The sequence below is a fragment of the Coregonus lavaretus genome (assembly GCF_964263955.1).
Source record: "Coregonus lavaretus genome assembly, chromosome: 31".
Classification (NCBI taxonomy): domain Eukaryota; kingdom Metazoa; phylum Chordata; class Actinopteri; order Salmoniformes; family Salmonidae; genus Coregonus; species Coregonus lavaretus.
In genome coordinates, this window is record NC_140018.1 from 21,648,439 (window position 1) to 21,668,485 (window position 20,047).

Genomic DNA, 20,047 nt, shown 5'->3' on the forward strand with positions numbered 1-20,047 from the left:
TGATTTTTAATGGAATATCTACATAGGCGTACAGAGGTCCATTATCAGCAACCATCAGTCCTGTGTTCCAAAGGCACATTGTGTTTGCTAATCCAAGTTTATCATTTTAAAAGGCTAATTGATCATTAGAAAACCCTTTTGCAATTATGTTAGCACAGCTGAAAACTGTTGTGAATACTTGTCTGAAAAGTTATAAGCCATGAAAAGAATGCAGACCTTAAGAACCCAATCAAGCAAATGATCTAAACTTGTCACGTCTGCTTTACAGTATGACATTCAAAGCCTGTAATGTATGATTCAATGTCTTATCATTGAAGTCATGCAGTCACAAAACTGTCAAGTATACGACTTGAACAACTTTGAGGTGAAAAGCTAACTGCAGGCCATAAACAGAGCCTCACACTGTACAGTGTAATTGCATAGCAGCCTATGCATTTCATTTCAGTGATACTGTAGTAAAGGACAAACAGTATCTGGCTATGCACAGCATAGTAACAATACTTAAGGTAATGCAGCCTATTAGCAGACACACACTTGTAGGTAGTCCTCTGCTTTGAGAATAACCAGGCATGTGGTGTGCATGTGTCACAGCTGTCGCTGGTATAGAATGTTGTTTATGGGCCAGCAAGCTCCTCTTCTAGCCCTTTGTGACCGTTGACAGAGCTTTGTCCTCCAGGCAAAACTACCAATGAAGTGCAATTTTTTTTTATTTAACCTTTATTTAACCAGGTAAGCCAGTTGAGAACAAGTTCTCATTTACAACTGCGACCTGGCCAAGATAAAGCAAAGCAGTGCAATAAAAAACAACAACACTGAGTTACATATGGGGTAAAACAAAACATAAAGTCAAAAATACAACAGAAAATATATATACACTGTGTGCAAATGTTGCAAGTTATGGAGGCAAGGCAATAAATAGGACATAGTGCAAAATAATTACAATTAGTATGAACACTGGAATTATAGATGTGCAAGAGATGATGTGCAAATAGAGATACTGGGGTGCAAATTAGCAAAATAAATAACAATATGGGGATGAGGTAGTTGGGTGGGCTAATTTCAGGTGCAGTGATCGGTAAGGTGCTGACAACTGATGCTTAAAGTTAGTGAGGGAGATAAGAGTCTCCAGCTTCAGAGATTTTTGCAATTCGTTCCAGTCATTGGCAGCAGAGAACTGGAAGGAATGGCGGCCAAAGGAGGTGTTGGCTTTGGGGATGACCAGTGAGATATACCTGCTGGAGCACAAACTACGGGTGGGTGTTGCTATGGTGACCAATGAGCTAAGATAAGGCAGGGATTTGCCTAGCAGTGATTTATAGATGACCTGGAGCCAGTGGGTTTGGCGACGAATATGTAGTGAGGACCAGCCAACAAGAGCGTACAGGTCACAGTGGTGGGTAGTACAGTGGGGAGAACAAGTATTTGATACACTGCCGATTTTGCAGGTTTTGAAGATGAAACGTGGCTGGGTCTTTCAGCATGACAATGATCCCAAACACACCGCCCGGGCAACGAAGGAGTGGCTTCGTAAGAAGCATTTCAAGGTCCTGGAGTGGCCTAGCCAGTCTCCAGATCTCAACCCCATAGAAAATCTTTGGAGGGAGTTGAAAGTCTGTGTTGCCCAGCGACAGCCCCAAAACATCACTGCTCTAGAGGAGATCTGCATGGAGGAATGGGCCAAAATACCAGCAACAGTGTGTGAAAACCTTGTGAAGACTTACAGAAAATGTTTGACCTGTGTCATTGCCAACAAAGGGTATATAACAAAGTATTGAGAAACTTTTGTTATTGACCAAATACTTATTTTCCACCATCATATGCCAATAAATTCATAAAAAATCCTACAATGTGATTTTCTGGATTTTTTTTTCTCATTTTGTCTGTCATAGTTGACGTGTACCTATGATGAAAATTACAGGCCTCTCTCATCTTTTTAAGTGGGAGAACTTGCACAATTGGTGGCTGACTAAATACTTTTTTTCCCCACTGTAAGTGAAGGAGGCCCCGCTCTCTCGCTTCCCCAGATGTTTAGTTAATTTTATTCCAATCTCTTTTACATTATTGTAGCCTTTTCTGTAGCCTGTCAACTATGTGTCTGTCTATCCCTGTTCTCTCCTCTCTGCACAGGCCATTCAAACGCTTCACACCGCGTGGCTGCTGCCACTCTAATCTGGTGGTCCCTGCGCGCACGACCCACGTGGAGTTCCAGGTCTCCGGCAGCCTCTGGAACTGCCGTTCTGCGGCCAACAAGGCAGAGTTCATCTCAGCCTATGCTAACCTCCAGTCCCTCAACTTCTTGGCGCTGACAGAAACATGGATTACCACAGAAAACACTGCTACTCCTACTGCTCTTTCCTCGTCTGATCATGTGTTCTCGCATACCCCGAGAGCATCTGGTCAGCGCGGCGGTGGCACAGGAATCCTCATCTCTCTTAAGTGGACATTCTCTCTTTTCCCCCTGACCCATCTGTCTATCTCCTCATTTGAATTCCATGCTGTCACAGTCACTAGCCCATTCAAGCTTAACATCCTTATCATTTATCGCCCTCCAGGTTCCCTTGGAGAGTTCATCAATGAGCTTGACACTTTGATAAGTTCCTTTCCCGAGGATGGCTCACTTTAACCTCCCTACGTCTGCCTTTGACTCATTTCTCTCTGCCTCCTTCTTTCCACTCCTTTCCTCTTTTGACCTCACCCTCTCACCGTCCCCCCCCTACTCACAAGGCAGGCAATACGCTTGACCTCATCTTTACTAGATGCTGTTCTTCTACTAATCTCACTGCAACTCCCCTCCAAGTCTCCGACCACTACTTTGTATCCTTTTCTCTCTCGCTCTTCTCCAACACTACTCACTCTGCCCCTACTCAGATGGTAATGTGCCGTCGCAACCTTCGCTCTCTCTCTCCCGCTACTCTCCCCTCTTCCATCCTATCATCTCTTCCCTCTGCTAAATCCTTCTCGCTCCGATCTCCTGATTCTGCCTCCTCTCCTCCCTTTCTGCATCTTTTGACTCTCTATGTCCCCTATCCTCCCGGCCGGCTCGGTCCTCCCCTCCTGCTCCGTGGCTTGACGACTCATTGCGAGCTCACAGAACAGGGCTCCGGGCAGCCGAGCGGAAATGGAGGAAAACTAGACTCCCTGCGGACCTGTCATCTTTTCACTCCCTCCTCTCTACATTCGCTTCCTCTGTTTCTGCTGCTAAAGCCACTTTCTACCACTTTCAAGCCTCTGCCTCTAACCCTAGGAAGCTCTTTGCCACCTTCTCCTCCCTGCTGAATCCTCCTCCTCCTCCCTCTCTGTGGATGACTTCGTCAACCATTTTGAAAAGAAGGTTGACGACATCCGATCCTCATTTATTAAGTCAAATGACACCGCTGGTCCTGCTTATACTGCCCTACCCTATGCTTTGTCTTCTTTCTCCCCTCTCTCTCCAGATGAAATCTTGCGACTTGTGACGGCCAGCCACCCAACAACCTGCCCGCTTGACCCTATCCCCTCCTCTCATCTCCAGACCATTTCCGGAGACCTTCTCCCTTACCTCACTCATTACATTGACATTTACATTTTAGTCATTTAGCACTATGTCCCTTCCATCTTCAAGAGAGCGAGAGTTGCACCCCTCCTCAAAAAACCTACACTCGATGCCTCCGATGTCAACAACTACAGACCAGTGTCCCTTCTTTCTTTTCTCTCCAAAACTCTTCAGTGTGCCGTCTCTAGCCAACTCTCCTGCTATCTCTCTCAGAATGACCTTCATCCAAACCAGTCAGGTTTCAAGACTGGTCATTCAACTGAGACTGCTCTTCTCTGTGTCACGGAGGCTCTCCGCACTGCTAAAGCTAACTCTCTCTCCTCTGCTCTTATCCTTCTAGACCTATCTGCTGCCTTTGATACTGTGAACCATCAGATCCTCCTCTCCACCCTCTCCGAGTTGGGCATCTCCGGCGCTGCTCACTCTTGGATTGCGTCCTACCTGACAGGTCGCTCCTACCAGGTGGCGTGGCGAGAATCTGTCTCCGCACCATGTGCTCTCCCCACTGGTGTCCCCCTGGGCTCAGTTTAAGGCCCTCTCCTATTCTCTCTATACACCAAGTCACTTGGCTCTGTCATATCCTCACATGGTCTCTCCTATCATTGCTACGCAGACGACACACAATACATTTTCTCTTTTCCCCCTTCTGATAACCAGGTGGCGAATCGCATCTCTGCATGTCTGGCAGACATATCAGTGTGGATGTCGGATCACCACCTGTATTGGCTGACCATATGTGTGAGGAGGAGACTCCGCATAGGAAGGGTTAAATACCAGTGCTTGTGTGAATATGTTTTCTGTCTTATTCAGCTGTTTGCCCCTTTGGGTGAATAAACCTGGTTTGAGTTTTAACAAATCGTCCGTGAGTTTTACTCGGTTCGTTTAGAACCTAACAAATGTCTTCAATTTCCTATAAAAACTAATTTTGTGACCCAGAAACCGTACGGTGTCCTTTCTTCAATATACACAGTGTAGAGCAGCCACTCACTCCCTCTCTGTCTGTGGTCAGCATGAATCCAGTTTGACCACACATCATCCATTCCTACTTAATGGTCTGCTTCTCCAAAAAAACGAGTCCTGCACAGCGCCTTGAAACCATCCTGATATATCTGGGTCGATCACAGTAAATCCCTCCACACTGTCTCACCTAAACCTGAGTTTAACTAAGATCGGATTCAGTGGGAAGACGATTCATGGCCAGACCGCAACTTCTGCAGACCTAACTGAAGGTTGTGCAATGTTTTTGAGGGTTTGTTGTACATCTCACTGGGGTGTTGTGGAAACAAGATGGTGAAACGAAAATAAAAACGAAATGCATCTTGAAGAACAATTCAAGGCTGCCAGTAAGACTACTACACTAAGTTGACAAATGGAGATCCTGGCCTGCAGAAATATTCACAAGTCCAACTCCGCCCATCTTCTCAGTTGTACACATCTGATGTACGTTGTTGGCATTTGGTGTCATGGCGCAGGGGGTGGGTCGTGGGGACGGGGAGGTAAATGTGAAAACAGAAAGGGCTGAAACACCATGGAGGTTCATTTACAGCACATTCCAGCCTACATTCTCAACACAACAGTGTGCGCTTTCATGGCTTTTATCTGGCTGGCTCTGCAGAGGTCAGCACATTGGACAGGAACTGGGTCTGCCTCGGGCTATTTACATGCATTATGTCAAAGGCTCTGGACAGAGATCCTCACAAGAACTCAGTGATGGACTTCCACCCTCCAGCTATGAGATATTTTATCTCACTCACCCCACTTTCATGCACATTATCTTTTTTCAATTTAAGGAAAAAATCTTTCACTGGAACGGATGGATTTGAAAACATACTTTTTTCCCGACAACTGACCTGAGCTTAATTCTGAAAGATATGTCAACACTTTGGTAACCTCGTCCCCAGGCTCAATTGCTACCATATGTAAAGCCTGGTAACACTGTGCTTCAAAGTGGAACTTGAAAGGGGTGTGGTACAGAGTTACAATGTATTAGATGGGACTATGAAAAATTGCGAAAATCGGCAATCAAAATAAATGTATCACATTGACCATATTATTTATTAATTGATTCGGAGTTAGGGCATATAACGTTTAAATGTGAAAACTATTTCTAAGATGCTTACTTTGAGATTTTCCAAACTCACTTCTTTGTTTAAATCACTTTCGCTGCTCACTTTGAAGTCCACAATGAAGGGGGGAGGTTCTAAGGGTTATGCTAGATGGTAATAGCTGCGAGATCAGCCAATTAAAACAGCAGTTGTTTCATACACTCCTGCCATATGCTTTCATTCAAATTCCATTCTGAGGCGCTGTGAAACCAAACGGTTCAACACAGAAAGAGCCGGCTGGTGGACGAGATTAACACTGGTATTGACAAGACTTTAAACCTTTGAAATTCAAAGGCCATAACTGGACAGAAACATAATAGGATAAAAGGATTCCCTAAAATATGTGACCATGCACAGTGTTATTCCTGCAATTACCACCATTTAAGACTAGACTAAGCTATGTACACACTTAACGGCAATCAACGAAAGAAGAAAAAACAGAATTTTTATGCATTTAGGGATGCTACGTTTGCTTCATCAAAAGTTTACTTGTTGAGAACAGGATATGAATCATCAGAAGTGTAGATTTTTCTTGCAACCCAACTGACGAGTGAGTTTAAATGGGGGTTTAATAAAAACATTGCTCGTTGCTTAGAAACAAATGAGCGGATTAGTGAAAACTTGTCAGCTTAAAATATGGGTGGAATGTTTTTAAAATCTAAATTGCTACCTTGCACAGGATGAATGGGGGAGATAGACATATGCAAAACTGATTGTCTTTAATTAGACCTGCTAAACTAACATTTTAAACTTCTCTCCAGTGTTCAGGACTGTGGCTGGTACTGTATATGGGGCCTGGAATCACCACACAGGAGACTACATCCTGTACCCCAGGGTTCTCCACCCTTTTCTAGCATGAGAGCTACTTTATTTTTAAATGAAACGTGTCGCGAGCTACAATTGTTTTTCTAGCTTTCAAAATAGTAATATTCTCTTCTCCTCTCCCCTGCAACTCTTCTCCGGGTCCTTAATGTACAAGAGAAAGTAGGGCACTATGTTTATTTTTAAAAAATTCTGTCAATATACCTGGTAAAATAATGGTTAATAAACAACTAAGGGGGGCCCTTTAAAATCTGTAATTCTTTCCCCCCAAATACGTTTTTATATTTTCCAAAATCATGTTCTCAGTTACATTTTCGCTGGTTTTAGATTTTTTCGATTTTTCACTCTTAAAATTACAATTGTTCATAGATAAAACGAAATAGGATGTTCTGAGTCCATGTCAATGCTTAAATCACATCTGAAGACAATTCTTTTTTTAGGTCTGGAAGAAAACTAACATATTTACATTTTTGAGTGCAATTCCCCTTTAATTGCGCATCTGGCCCTTTAATTGTGCATCTAGCGAGTGAGGACTGTGCGTCTAATGTTTCGGTCTAGTGATGGTTCTGTACTGCTGCTCATTTCATGGCAAAGTTTGTAAATAACAAATAATACATACAAATGATATACTTCCTCATGATATACTTCTGCCAGGTAAGCCAACTTTGCAGTTAACATTTCATTGAGAAGGTTTTGGGGAATGTATTTCTGTCAACCCACAAGACGGTTATCACATCAACTGGCTACACACGGAGTGATAGACAAATGTGCGTACCACACGCAGGAAATTAATTGGCAGATATTGTGTTAGGTTTGGCTTTTTAAGCTAGTAGCGGCTAACCAGGGGTGGGATAATGTCAATGTTGCGTTGATTAGATGGTAGCTGGGAGCTTGCGGTGTCTGATACTTGTGAGATTTGTTTATGACATTTTACGGTGAAACACGTGAAAATTGCATGTACTTTCAGAATTCTTTGGCGAGCTACTCATAGGTGGGCTGCGAGCTTGGTAGCTTGCGATTGACCTGTTGGAAACTCCTCAAGTATGCATTAGTGTTGAGAGTGGTTCCTGAAGAAATGGGAGTGCTGCAGTGTAAAACAGGGCTGTTATCTCTCACAAGCAGTGGAGCTACTCCAGTCCAGACCCTGACTACATTAATGGAGACCTTGGCTGGCCTGGCACCCACAGCTCCTGGAAGACTCTCCTTTACGGTCCAGCCCTGCTGCTGTAGTCAGTGCCCACAACACACTCATAATGCCAGTCAGACCTGTAACGCTACACCTGAATGGCCAATAGGAATCATCTGGCCCCTGTGGCAATATATTCACACAGACATGGCTTTGTTGCTAATTTTAGACTCTTGACTGGACTATATGTGCAAAAGCAACAGTGTGATTATTTTGTGTCGTGGTTCAGTGAAAGGAAATGGTAATCATGAGGGCTTACGTATTGGAACCAGAAAAATAAGAAAAAACGACATTGGAAACAGTCCACTACCACGCTGAAATTCAAGAGGCAGGGAGCAGCCTGCCTCTACAGTACAGCAGGTTGTCTCCACAAGCTACGCAGGTAGTAAGACAGTGAGTGAAGACATAGCCTTACTTGTGGAATCTTCCTGAACGATCCTCGTTGTCAGCATAGAGGAACATTTTTAAGGCATAGTTTTCGATGTGTGCATTGCCGACAACTTCATGGGTGATTGAGTCATTGTCAGTCAGCTCCTTCTTCATCTGAAAAACACAGCAGCATCAATCACACAATTATGTTCTGCAGGCACATCCAAACTGGAAAAACCACCGACTGCAACGTTTTGTCCTGAATACAAAGTGTTATGTTTGGCGCAAATCCAATACAACGTATTACTGAGTACCACTCTATATATTTTCAAGCATAGTAGTGGCTGCATCATGCTTGTCATGATGCTATGGGTATGCTTGTCATCGTTAAGGACTGGGGAGTGTTTCAGGATCAAAAAGAAACAGAATGGAGCTAAGCACAGGCAAAAATCTACACTGGAGTTGCTTACCAAGACAACATTGAATGTTTTTACTTAAATCTACTTGAAAATCTGACCTGAAAACAGTTGTCTAGCAATGATCAACAACCAATTTTACAGAGCTTGAATGATTTTGAAAAGAATAATGGGCAAATGTTGCACTAACCAGGTGCGGAAAGCTCTTAGAGACTTACCCAGAAACACTCACTGCTGTAAATCACTGCCAAATGTGCTTCTACAAAATATTGACTCAGAGGTGTGAATACTTATGTAAATTAAATATTTCTGTATCCCATTTTCAATACATTTGCAAACATTTCTAAAAACATTTTCACTTTATTATGGGGTATTGTGTGTAGATGGGTGACAAAAAGCATTTTTTAATCCATTCTGAATTCAGGGTGTAACAACAAAATGTGGAATAAATCAAGGGGTATGAATACTTTCTAAAGGCACTGTAAATCTTTCAACTGACACAAAGTGCTCCTCCTAGATTCCTGGATGCTGAACAGCACACACAGACACAGTCCATACATAAAGGGAGTCTGTGTACTGTACTGTGCATGGACCGTGTGACAAATCTGCAATGGCTGTGTTTTTTCTGAGAAGTGAGGCTTTCCATGGTGTGACTCATTGATTCCTGGGATGCAGCAGAGAGCACACACTTTAATTCCACTCCAGAACACTCTTATAATTAATAGAGTATAGCATGGTGGGGTGGAGGGTCTCTGGAGACGCACCCACAGATTTGTATTTGTATTTATTATGGATCCCCATCACTCTTCCTGGGGTAGTTATACATTTTAAAAACATTACAACACATTCAAAACAGATTTCACAACATATTAAGTGTGTGCCCTCAGGCCTCTACTCTACTACCACAGATCTATAAAACAAAATCCATGTATACGTGTGTATAGTGCATATGTTATCATGTGTTTGTATGCATGTGTCTATGTTTGTGTTGCTTCACAGTCCCCGCTGTTCCATAAGGTGTATTTTTATCTGTTTTTTTTGAGCCAGGAGAGATTGACATGCATATTATTAATGTTAGCTCTCTGTGTACATCCAAGGGCCAGCCATGCTGCCCTGTTCTGAGCCAATTCCAATAATAACGTGGACATTAACCAAGGGATGGTTTTACCACTCTCATTTCAACAATACTGGACAATAAACCTTGCACAGAAGACCACTAGTAAACCACTGACCAAAAGGACGTTGGATTTCACCGGAAACATCAAAGCCAGTGGCCAAGAACTGGCACTTAACTTTATTACACCTCTCTTACATGGCAATGAGTCACATATGACAATACCAGTGACTTTAAAACTTGTCATTTTCCTCTACCCTAATTGTGATTGGGTAGTTGTCAAGATAATTTTGTCTTCATCCTTATATGTTCAACCCGTTTGCCCCTGACAAATTAAATGATTGCTGTGTCTTAATGCTATTGTGTCTTAATGGTTTGCAGCAGCCAGTGCCCAAAAATGCATCCGCAAAGCTCACTTACTGCGACAGAGGCAGCCGCTCTCTGAGATGTTGGTCTGCTAGAGAGCGTCAGGTTTCCTTGTAAAATCAGTAAAGCAAATAATACTGGTTACATTTCAACAGGTGGACTCTGCTCTTCTGAATGGACGTACTGTTCACGTTTTAATGAAATCGCAACCTATCCTTAAGGCAATACAAAGCACAGTACATCACTTGTGCTAAAGTGTAGCGGAGGACTTTAAAAACAACTTGGAAGGAAGCATGCCGACTTTATAGAAAGAAGAGTCAAGGATCAAACTCCTAATTGAATCAAAGGACTTAGTTTGGATCACACCACTCAAACTCCCCTGGGTTCTCTAGAAATCCATGTTGTACTAGAACAACTTTGCAAAACAACAGTGATTTCCAATAGTTCAGGCCAATATTACCATGAAAGGCCGCTTCTTCTTTCATGGTTTTGCTGTCATTGCATAACAGAATGAGTGACATGTCTTGCTTGTAGCCCTTTTCAAGTGTCTAAAAGCAACCCTAACAGACCAGAGCTAGACCTATTGACACTCCTGTAGAGCGACTGTAGGAGAACAAAAACAAACAGATAGTGCATTGAAGTGACTGGGCATGTAAATATTGAAGACGCCCAATGCTACGATCAGGAAAACAAAAACAACAGCAGTTTCCATGAAACAGACGCCCATTAGTGTATAGCGTAACTACTGGCAATATCTTCCACCAGACCTTCCTTGCCTAATCCACTGCTCTAAGAACGCTAATTAAACGATGAAGAGAACGAGCCAAGTTTGCTTCTACCCCAGCCCAAACAGCAATCAGCAGCCTGAGCGATGGCACTCAGCCAGCCATACTGGTCAATATGCTGAGAGCTGGGCTGCGGGCACGATTAAGCTTGTCAATGCCAAAACAAAAGACTGATTGTCATCTTAATTATCCATTCTCTGCACAAAAAAACAATAATTGGTTGTTTGTTTCCCTAGAAATGTGTGGCTTTAGTGGAGATTAAACTGTCATTTGGTGAAATTAGAAAGTTCCATATGGTGTGGTGTAAGATTTCTGTTTCTTCAGTTTCATACCCTGCTTCCACTTCTGGAATGGAATGAAAGTCTACTTACTAATTTTCCCATGATTAGGGAGGAAAAATAAAACAATGATTCCACATTCACTTCCAGAAATATCATACAAGGCGCAAGAAAATAAAACAAAGGAAGTTTAACAATCTGTACCGAGTCCATAGTGACCTAGTCTGCGATAGTGGGTTAAAAGTTAAACGTATATTTCATAGAAGGTTTCTTCACCACCTTTTTAAAAGCCCTTTAGACTGGATGCACCCACTGGGGCTGGTTAAGACATCCCGTTGCTGTGACATTTAATGAATCTTGCAACAGTAAAACCTGGCTCAGGGGACTAGAAAATCCCAGGGCTTTCTTAAATTGGTTCCAAAATGTCTATAAAAATCCCTGGGCACAGGAGCAAACAGCATCCCAAGGTTGCTTCCTGCTCCCCATTTTAGAGGAAGACCATAAACCCTGTCTTTTGAACTCTGATGAGAATACAGTGCTTTTAAAACGTTGGGGTCACTACATAAATTCTCAAAGGAAAGCATTTTAAAAGATAGAATAGAAGATCAGAAATGTCCATTTTTTCATAATTACGTACATAGATGATTTAACAGTTCATTTTTACATGAGAATGTATTGGTTATTATTGGAGCTTCCTTTACATGACATCTACAGTGGGGAAAAAAAGTATTTAGTCAGCCACCAATTATGCAAGTTCTCCCACTTAAAAAGATGAGAGAGGCCTGTAATTTTCATCATAGGTACACGTCAACTATGACAGACAAAATGAGAAACAAAATTCCAGAAAATCACATTGTAGGATTTTTACTGAATTTATTTGCAAATTATGGTGGAAAATAAGTATTTGGTCAATAACAAAAGTTTCTCAATACTTTGTTATATATCCTTTGTTGGCAATGACACCGGTCAAACGTTTTCTGTAAGTCTTCACAAGGTTTTCACACACTGTTGCTGGTATTTTGGCCGATTCCTCCATGCAGATCTCCTCTAGAGCAGTGATGTTTTGGGCAACACGGACTTTCGACTCCCTCCAAAGATTTTCTATGGGGTTGAGATCTGGAGACTGGCTAGGCCAATCCAGGACCTTGAAATGCTTCTTACGAAGCCACTCCTTCGTTGCCCGGGCGGTGTGTTTGGGATCATTGTCATGCTGAAAGACCCAGCCACGTTTAATCTTCAATGCCCTTGCTGATGGAAGGAGGTTTTCACTCAAAATCTCACGATACATGGCCCCATTCATTCTTTCCTTTACACGGATCAGTCGTCCTGGTCCCTTTGTAGAAAAACAGCCCCAAAGCATGATGTTTCCACCCCCATGCTTCACAGTAGGTATGGTGTTCTTTGGATGCAACTCAGCATTCTTTGTCCTCCAAACACGACGAGTTGAGTTTTTACCAAAAAGTTATATTTTGGTTTCATCTGACCATATGGCATTCTCCCAATCCTCTTCTGGATCATCCAAATGCACTCTAGCAAACTTCAGACGGGCCTGGACATGTACTGGCTTAAGCAGGGGGACACGTCTGGCACTGCAGGATTTGAGTCCCTGGCGGCGTAGTGTGTTACTGATGGTAGGCTTTGTTACTTTGGTCCCAGCTCTCTGCAGGTCATTCACTAGGTCCCCCCTTGTGGTTCTGGGATTTTTGCTCACCGTTCTTGTGTTCATTTTGACCCCACGGGGTGAGATCTTGCATGGAGCCCCAGATCGAGGGAGATTATCAGTGGTCTTGTATGTCTTCCATTTCCTAATAATTGCTCCCACAGTTAGTTTCTTCAAACCAAGCTGCTTACCTATTGCAGATTCAGTCTTCCCAGCCTGGTGCAGGTCTACAATTTTGTTTCTGGTGTCCTTTGACAGCTCTTTGGTCTTGGCCATAGTGGAGTTTGGAGTGTGACTGTTTGAGGTTGTGGACAGGTGTCTTTTATACTGATAACAAGTTCAAACAGGTGCCATTAATACAGGTAACGAGTGGAGGACAGAGGAGCCTCTTAAAGAAGAAGTTACAGGTCTGTGAGAGCCAGAAATCTTGCTTGTTTGTAGGTGACCAAATACTTATTTTCCACCATAATTTGCAAATAAATTCATAAAAAATCCTACAATGTGATTTTCTGGAGAAAAAAAATCTCAATTTGTCTGTCATAGTTGACGTGTACCTATGATGAAAATTACAGGCCTCTCTCATCTTTTTATGTGGGAGAACATGCACAATTGGTGGCTGACTAAATACTTTTTTCCCCCACTGTAACAAACATTCCTCACTGAAGGATGTACATATGTGACATATCAAAGTGTGAATGCCAAATCTTAGTTTTCATGCGACTCGACCATTAAAACCTTTTTAGAAAATCTCTACGAAAATATATGGTGATCTGGTCTTACATTAAAACACAGAGCTTTAAACTTAAAGTAGATATTACACTTTAATTAATTCCTTCAGAAGTACATTTCTGAAGGAATTAATTATTTCAAAACCTAAATTCCATAACTTACCTAAGCTTTGATAAATGCGTGAGCCGACTTTCTCAAAGATTCCAATTTGTCCTTGGATAACCTTATCCTTGGATAGACCTTATCAAATTGTGGGCTACATTATTTATATTAGAGAGATGGAAAGCTAAATCATAACTGCTAGACTTTTGGTATCTGAAATTAAATGTGTGTGAATCAAGGAATTCATCCTCATCCTCAAACTGGATTATACAGCAATTACTGTACATTACAGATGTTTAGTTGAATCAAAGAGTATCTCACTCCTATAATTTAAAATGATGAGGTGCAGACATCTCAATCATGTTCACAGAACTCAACCATGGGAGACTGCCACTCTGCCGTTAATGACCTTTTTGTGAGGCAGTGCCATGATCCACTTCTGAAGGCAAAACTGAATCTGCTAGGCCTGTCCCTGACGCTTTGAAAAAAGTCAAATGCCAAGACTCCTAAAGAGCTCTTAGCAGCCAGTATGGGTTTGAAGATATTCATTACTAGAGTGCCCTAACTGAGACATTAGGTGATGTGATACGTTTTATTTAGCGGATATTAGTACAGAGTTGAGGAACTAGATAGCATTATCCATCTAGCCTACCTCACATTCTAGTGTTTAGTGCATTATGATATCCAAAAATCAATCAAATCAACAAATAATAAATGTGAATACAATGGGACAATAGTAGATACAGACTTGTTATATTGTGAGCAAACCTGTTTAACATTGCAAAGTGTAGGCTAGCGGATATCTTACCGTTTCTAACTGGTCCATCAGTTTCACAAGAAACTTCCGGCATTCTGGGGTTTTGCTGTCCAGTTTCATTCCCGTCTGCATGGCATAAAGCCGACCTGACAGAGAAGGAAACAGGTATCACTATTTAATCTCAGAGCAATGCGTCAATGGTGGTGCTTCATGTTTCCCTGAAAATGTTTTTACAATTTGAAAATGTCAATAACCTCTGGTTCCCAGATCTGATCATCAGTCAAGTATTTCATTTGAGATTTTTGGTTATCGTAGACGTTTTAAGCTTAAAACACCAAGTTGATATGGTAAAATCAAAAGTGGACTGGGTACATTGTTCTGTATGTTATGTGGAGGAAATCAAAAATTTGTTTTTGCGTTCAGGGTGAGGTCTTTCAAATTAAAAGTACCCTAATTCACCAAAAGTGTTAATGTGTCCAGCATGCAGTCTGAGAACCTCTAGAAATAGGCCTTACTGGTTTCTTAAAAATTACTTGATTGTTTTCACATTCCTCTCTGTGAGTTATGACACTCACTTTAGGTGAAATTATTCATCCTCTCAACAGTGCAAGTCTGTGAAAGAGGCTGCGTAAATATTAGCATTATTGCGGTTGTCTCCTTAGCATTGTATCACTGAGCACATAACAGCCTGGATAAAGTCTTGGCTCTCATGTTTTTAACACGCTGTCCATCCACCCTCTCCTGCATGTTGCCAGATCCTTGCATGCTTTGATTGTATGCATCCAGGCTCTGGACCATTAGCACCCTTCTCTCAGTTTTCAGAGATTTAAAACATGCGCACACCCAGACATCTGGTGAAGGATGGTCCCATGAGCCTTAACGTCTTCGCTGTGTGCAACTTTTGGTCCACTGAATGTTTTAGTCGTCACTGCCAAGTCCAACAACTCTGGGCTTACAGCTGTTTCCAGTGCTGCAGTTTCCAACCAACAAAGAACTAAGTTCGGGTCCCTGTTTTTGACTTGGTGGAAGACCTGTGTGGGGGGGCTCGGATGGTTGAAGGGCAGCTCTCGGGGAACTGTGGGGTGGGGGGATCTTGTAGGGTGCCTGGCGGTTTGACTTGGTGGGAGACCTGTGGGGGGGGGGCTCGGATGGTTGAAGGGCAGCTCTCAGGGAACTGTGGGGGGCGGGGGGGGGGGGGGGGGGGGGGGGGGGGGATCTTGGAGGGTGCCTGGCGGTTTGACTTGGTGGGAGACCTGTCGACCCTGGTTGCTTCTGTGTGTCGCTCTGGATGGGAGTCTGTTAGATGACTAATGTGATGTAGATGTTGAGCGGCTTCACTGCAGGTAGATTGTATGTTTTAATATTCAATAAAAAAGCAAATAACGTACTGAAGGATAAAAAGACAGACAACATGACTGTCAAAAAGATGGAAGACACCTGGGCCGTTTTATAAGACAGATTTAATGGATCAACAGATTAAAGAGAAGTGGGACACAAATCAAATGAAGGCGTGCTGGAAAAACTTAAACGCCAAAGCCAAAAAAGGAAGCGGCAGAGGAGAGGCGGGGGTTATTTCAGACCGGAGGGAGGCCTCCATCCAAGGGAATTGATCCTCTCTCCTAGAAGATATGCGAGATGATTCCCCAGCAGTTTGCCCCTCTCCTTAACCCCTATGATGACGACGGACAACTCGACCCACCAATATTTAGTAAGCATAAATAAACTGGTAAACATCAATGACTATAATGCACATTAAAACTAACGTTAATGCTACTTCACTACAATAGTATCGTTATCAGTCCCGTTACAGCATGTTGCATAACTTCATCATTCGTACCAAGGCTGGGCATATCATAAGCCCCAATTAAATTGCTATTAAATCTACTGCAGATTGAGCTCCTGAATTTCCAAACAGAGCTACTGCAAATTCAGAAACTACCTAATTGACAGATATTCTATTCACACATGATACATGAATGAAGATGTGAGAAGTGACACCTATGACTACAGATGTTGGATCTTTTAATTTGAACACCCGGTTGTTGCAGAAACTGGTCAAATTAAGATCCTACATATATAGGCTACAGACCTATAATACAAAACACTGCCTGGAAGAAACCAGTCAGAATACGAGCAGAACCGGGAAAGGGCAGAAGAAAAAGCAGAATACTGACTGCTTTGAATGTGTAGTCTATAGCCTGAGGTGTGAGGCTCTGAGTGCCTGAAGGACTTCAGTGAGAGCCTTAATAATGAGCTGTCTCCAACCGGGACAGAACAATCAATCGCTCCAGCTGTAGTTCAAAGTCATCAGCTAGACAAAATAAGACAGGCAGGTGGAAAACTCTGCCTTCCCAGAGCCCATGTAGGTGTCCTCCTCTCTGACAAAGATAATACCTTTCACCACCCACACATTGGCTCTTTAAATTCACACAGGGTGATGGATGCTGCTGTCCCTAAGGAAATTAAAAGATGAGCCACTAGAACAGCTTGTTGCCTAGAGCCTGTCTAGCCAAGAAACATGGCATAAGGGTCTGCTATTCTTCAAAGAGTGACAATGCAATTTGCTAAACAGGGGATTAATAATCATAGAATAGGCTACACCAGACCATGATCAAGCACAATATTTCAACAAATGTTTGTTTCCAAAAAGACACTGTAAAGTACTGTATTTTATTGAGCTCTTGTAAGACCAGTGATGCACTTGTCATTCTGACCTATACGTTTTGACAACTACCTGGCCAGCTGTCTTTGCCTCAAATGCAATAGGTTTCTATTAGACCTGCCTGTGAGCTGAAGTGGACAGAGTAGGCAAGCCAACATCAGCTTCCATTTCAGCAGCACATCAATAGGCCTTTTAGTAAAGGAAAAATATCCAGTTAGACTAAATCAGCAAATGTCACATTTCCAGTCATTACACTGTAAAAGACAGTGAACTTGCAATTACTACTTCCCAGCGGAAAAGAAAACAGCAAAATGTACCCAGCTGGTAGTGCTCTAGGTATGGCAAAAATACAGCGGGTTAATTTAAATAAAGGTGCCTGTCTTTGATACAGGGCTGCTCTCAGTATGAAGCCTATGAGTGGGCAAAAGTAAATGTTTGACTGTAAATGTCAATGTTTACAGACCAAGGAATTTGGTAATCTTTCTTGTCCTGATCAACATTGATAGGCATGAGTCAGTGAGGCAGTAACAGATAGCTTACAGCGCATTCGGAAAGTATTCAGACCCCTTAACTCCTTCCACATTTTGTTACGTTACAGCCTTATTCTAAAAATGTTCCTCATCAATCTACCCACAATACCCCATAAGGACAAAGCGATAAAAAAAAAAAAAAAAACATAAATACCTTATTAACATCAATATTCAGACCCTTTTTTTATGAGACTCAAAATTGAGCTCAGGTGCACCATGTTTCCATTGATCATCCTTGAGATGTTTCTACAACTTGATTGGAGTCCACCTGTGGTAAATTCAATTGATTGGACATGATTTGGAAAGGCACACACCTGTCTATATAAGTTCCCACAGTTGACAGTGCATGTCAGAACAAAAACCAAGCCATGAGGTCGAAGGAATTGTCCGTAGAACTTCGAGACTGGATTGTGTCGAGGCACAGATCTGTGGAATTGTACCTAAAAAAATTCTGCAGCATTGAAGGTCCCAAAACAAAGTGGCCTCCATCACTCTTAAATGGAAGAAGTTTGGAACCACCAAGACTCTTCCTAGAGCTGGCCGCCTGGCCAAACTGAGCAATCGGGGGAGAAGGGCCTTGGTCAGGGAGGTGACCAAGAACCCGATGGTCACTCTGACAGAGCTCCAGAGTTCCTCTGTGGAGATGGGAGAACCTTCCAGAAGGACAACCATCTCTGCAGCACTCCACTAAAATCAGGCCTTTATGGTACAGTGGCCAGACGGAAGCCACTCCTCAGTAAAAAGGCACATGACAGCCCGCTTAGAGTTTGCCTAAAGGCACCTAAAGGACTCTCAGACCATGAGAAACAAGATTCTCTGGTCTGATGAAACCAAGATTTAACTATTTGGCCTGAATGCCAAGCGTCACATCTGGAGGAAACCTGGCCCCATCCCTACGGTGAAGCATGGTGGTGGCAGCATCATGCTGTGGGGATGTTTTTCAGCGGCAGGGACTGCGAGACCAGTCAGGATCGAGGGAAAGATGAACGGAGCAAAGTACAGAGAGATCCTTGATGAAAACCTGCTCCAGAGCGCTCAGGACCTCAGGCTGGGGCGAAGGTTCACCTTCCAACAGGACAACGACCCTAAGCACACAGCCAAGACAATGCAGGGGTGGCTTGGGGACATGTCTCTGAATGTCCTTGAGTGGCCCAGCCAGAGACCTGAAAATAGCTGTGCAGCGACGCTCTCCATCCAACCTGACAGAGCTTGAGAGGATCTGCAGAGAAGAATGGGAGAAACTCCCCAAATACAGGTGTGCCAAGCTTGTAGCGTCATACCCAAGAAGACTCGAGGCTGTAATCGCTTCCAAAGGTGCTTCAACAAAGTACTGAGTAAAGGGTCTGAATACTTACGTAAATGTGATATTTCAGTTTAATACATTTGCAAAAACCTGTTTTTGCTTAGTCATTATGGGGTGTGTAGATTGATGAGGGAAAAAAAAAACATTTCAATTTTAGATTAAGGCTGTAACGTAACAAAATGTGGAAAAAGTGAAGGGGTCTGAATACTTTCCGAATGCACTGTAATTCTGTTTCATTTATAAATTAGGCCATCTAGGCTAAATTCCGCATTCACGGCAGCAATATTATATGGCCTAAAATAGTGAGCCAAAATACATATATTTCTTTGTTTCTCAAGCTTCCAACAGCAGTAGCCCACCTGGGATGCCATCATAGTGTATGGCAGGTTGAATGCTGCTACATAAAAAATTAACAAGGAAAAGCCTGGGGCTGGAACCAAAATGCCATTCTGGGCCTGTAACATGGTTATCTCCATCTCTCCTATGATAACACTGACTCAATTCAAATGACAATTGAACATAAAACCCCGGAAGGACACGGGTTAAGGTCACCAATTTATGAGACAGAAGCAGAACATAATAATACAGTCACTACTTTAGGATTAGTGAAGGCATTCATATTTGATCATATTCAGTTCAGCTTAGACAATATTTATTATGCTCACCATTAGCGTAAGAAAATATAATTACATGGTTTTTGAATGGGCTTCACCCTTTATCATCTATCAAAACAAAGCATGCCAAAAAACAGGAGAAAATGTATAATTGAAAACACTGTTCAAAAAGTTGAGCCAAAAATCAATGTTCAGCTACGAAAGTATGCCTGTCGATATTTCCTACACAGTTAACCACAACCAAAGCCATGGGGATCAATTTGCTCATATGATGATGGTCACAGCACATCAGAGCGGGCACTCACAATCTCATCCTTTGTCAAGCCATTACGCTCATACAGCTTAACATCCAATTTTCCTCCTGTGAAACAATGCAACACTGAGACCCATTCATGATGCAAGGCCCTGAAAATAAAAACCATAATTCAACTGTACTTCAGGGGGGGAAATTATTTTGCCATGGGCAGAACTTTTTGTGTGCGAGTGTGGAAGGGGGTTGTTGAGTAAGGGAACTTCATGGATGGCCAGAGGGCTTAGTTAGCGGTCACAAAGAAGCATGATATGAAGAAAATGTAGTCTATTTCAGAAGAAAATAATGGCATACTCTGAGTTGTCCTTATGTTAGGTCCTGATGTGGCTATGCCAAATGGCTGTGGGCTACACTAGTTATTTTAGCAGACAGGATTTGCTTATAATTCCGTGGCATTATTTTATATT

At 42.5% G+C, this 20,047-nt stretch overlaps 1 protein-coding gene across 2 annotated transcripts in view; it reads right to left on the minus strand.

Annotated features, from left to right (window-relative positions):
- The window catches only part of LOC311106985 (vacuolar protein sorting-associated protein VTA1 homolog), a 61,997-nt gene that overhangs the window by 18,876 nt on the left and 23,074 nt on the right, over positions 1-20,047 (minus strand). For both annotated transcript variants that reach the window (XM_084149404.1, XM_084149403.1), the window contains exons 2-3: positions 14,273-14,367; positions 8,061-8,188 (exon numbers count right to left, since the gene is read on the minus strand). In XM_084149404.1, the coding sequence (XP_084005530.1) occupies positions 8,061-8,188; positions 14,273-14,367 (223 nt within the window). The remainder of the gene's footprint in view (positions 1-8,060; positions 8,189-14,272; positions 14,368-20,047) is intronic.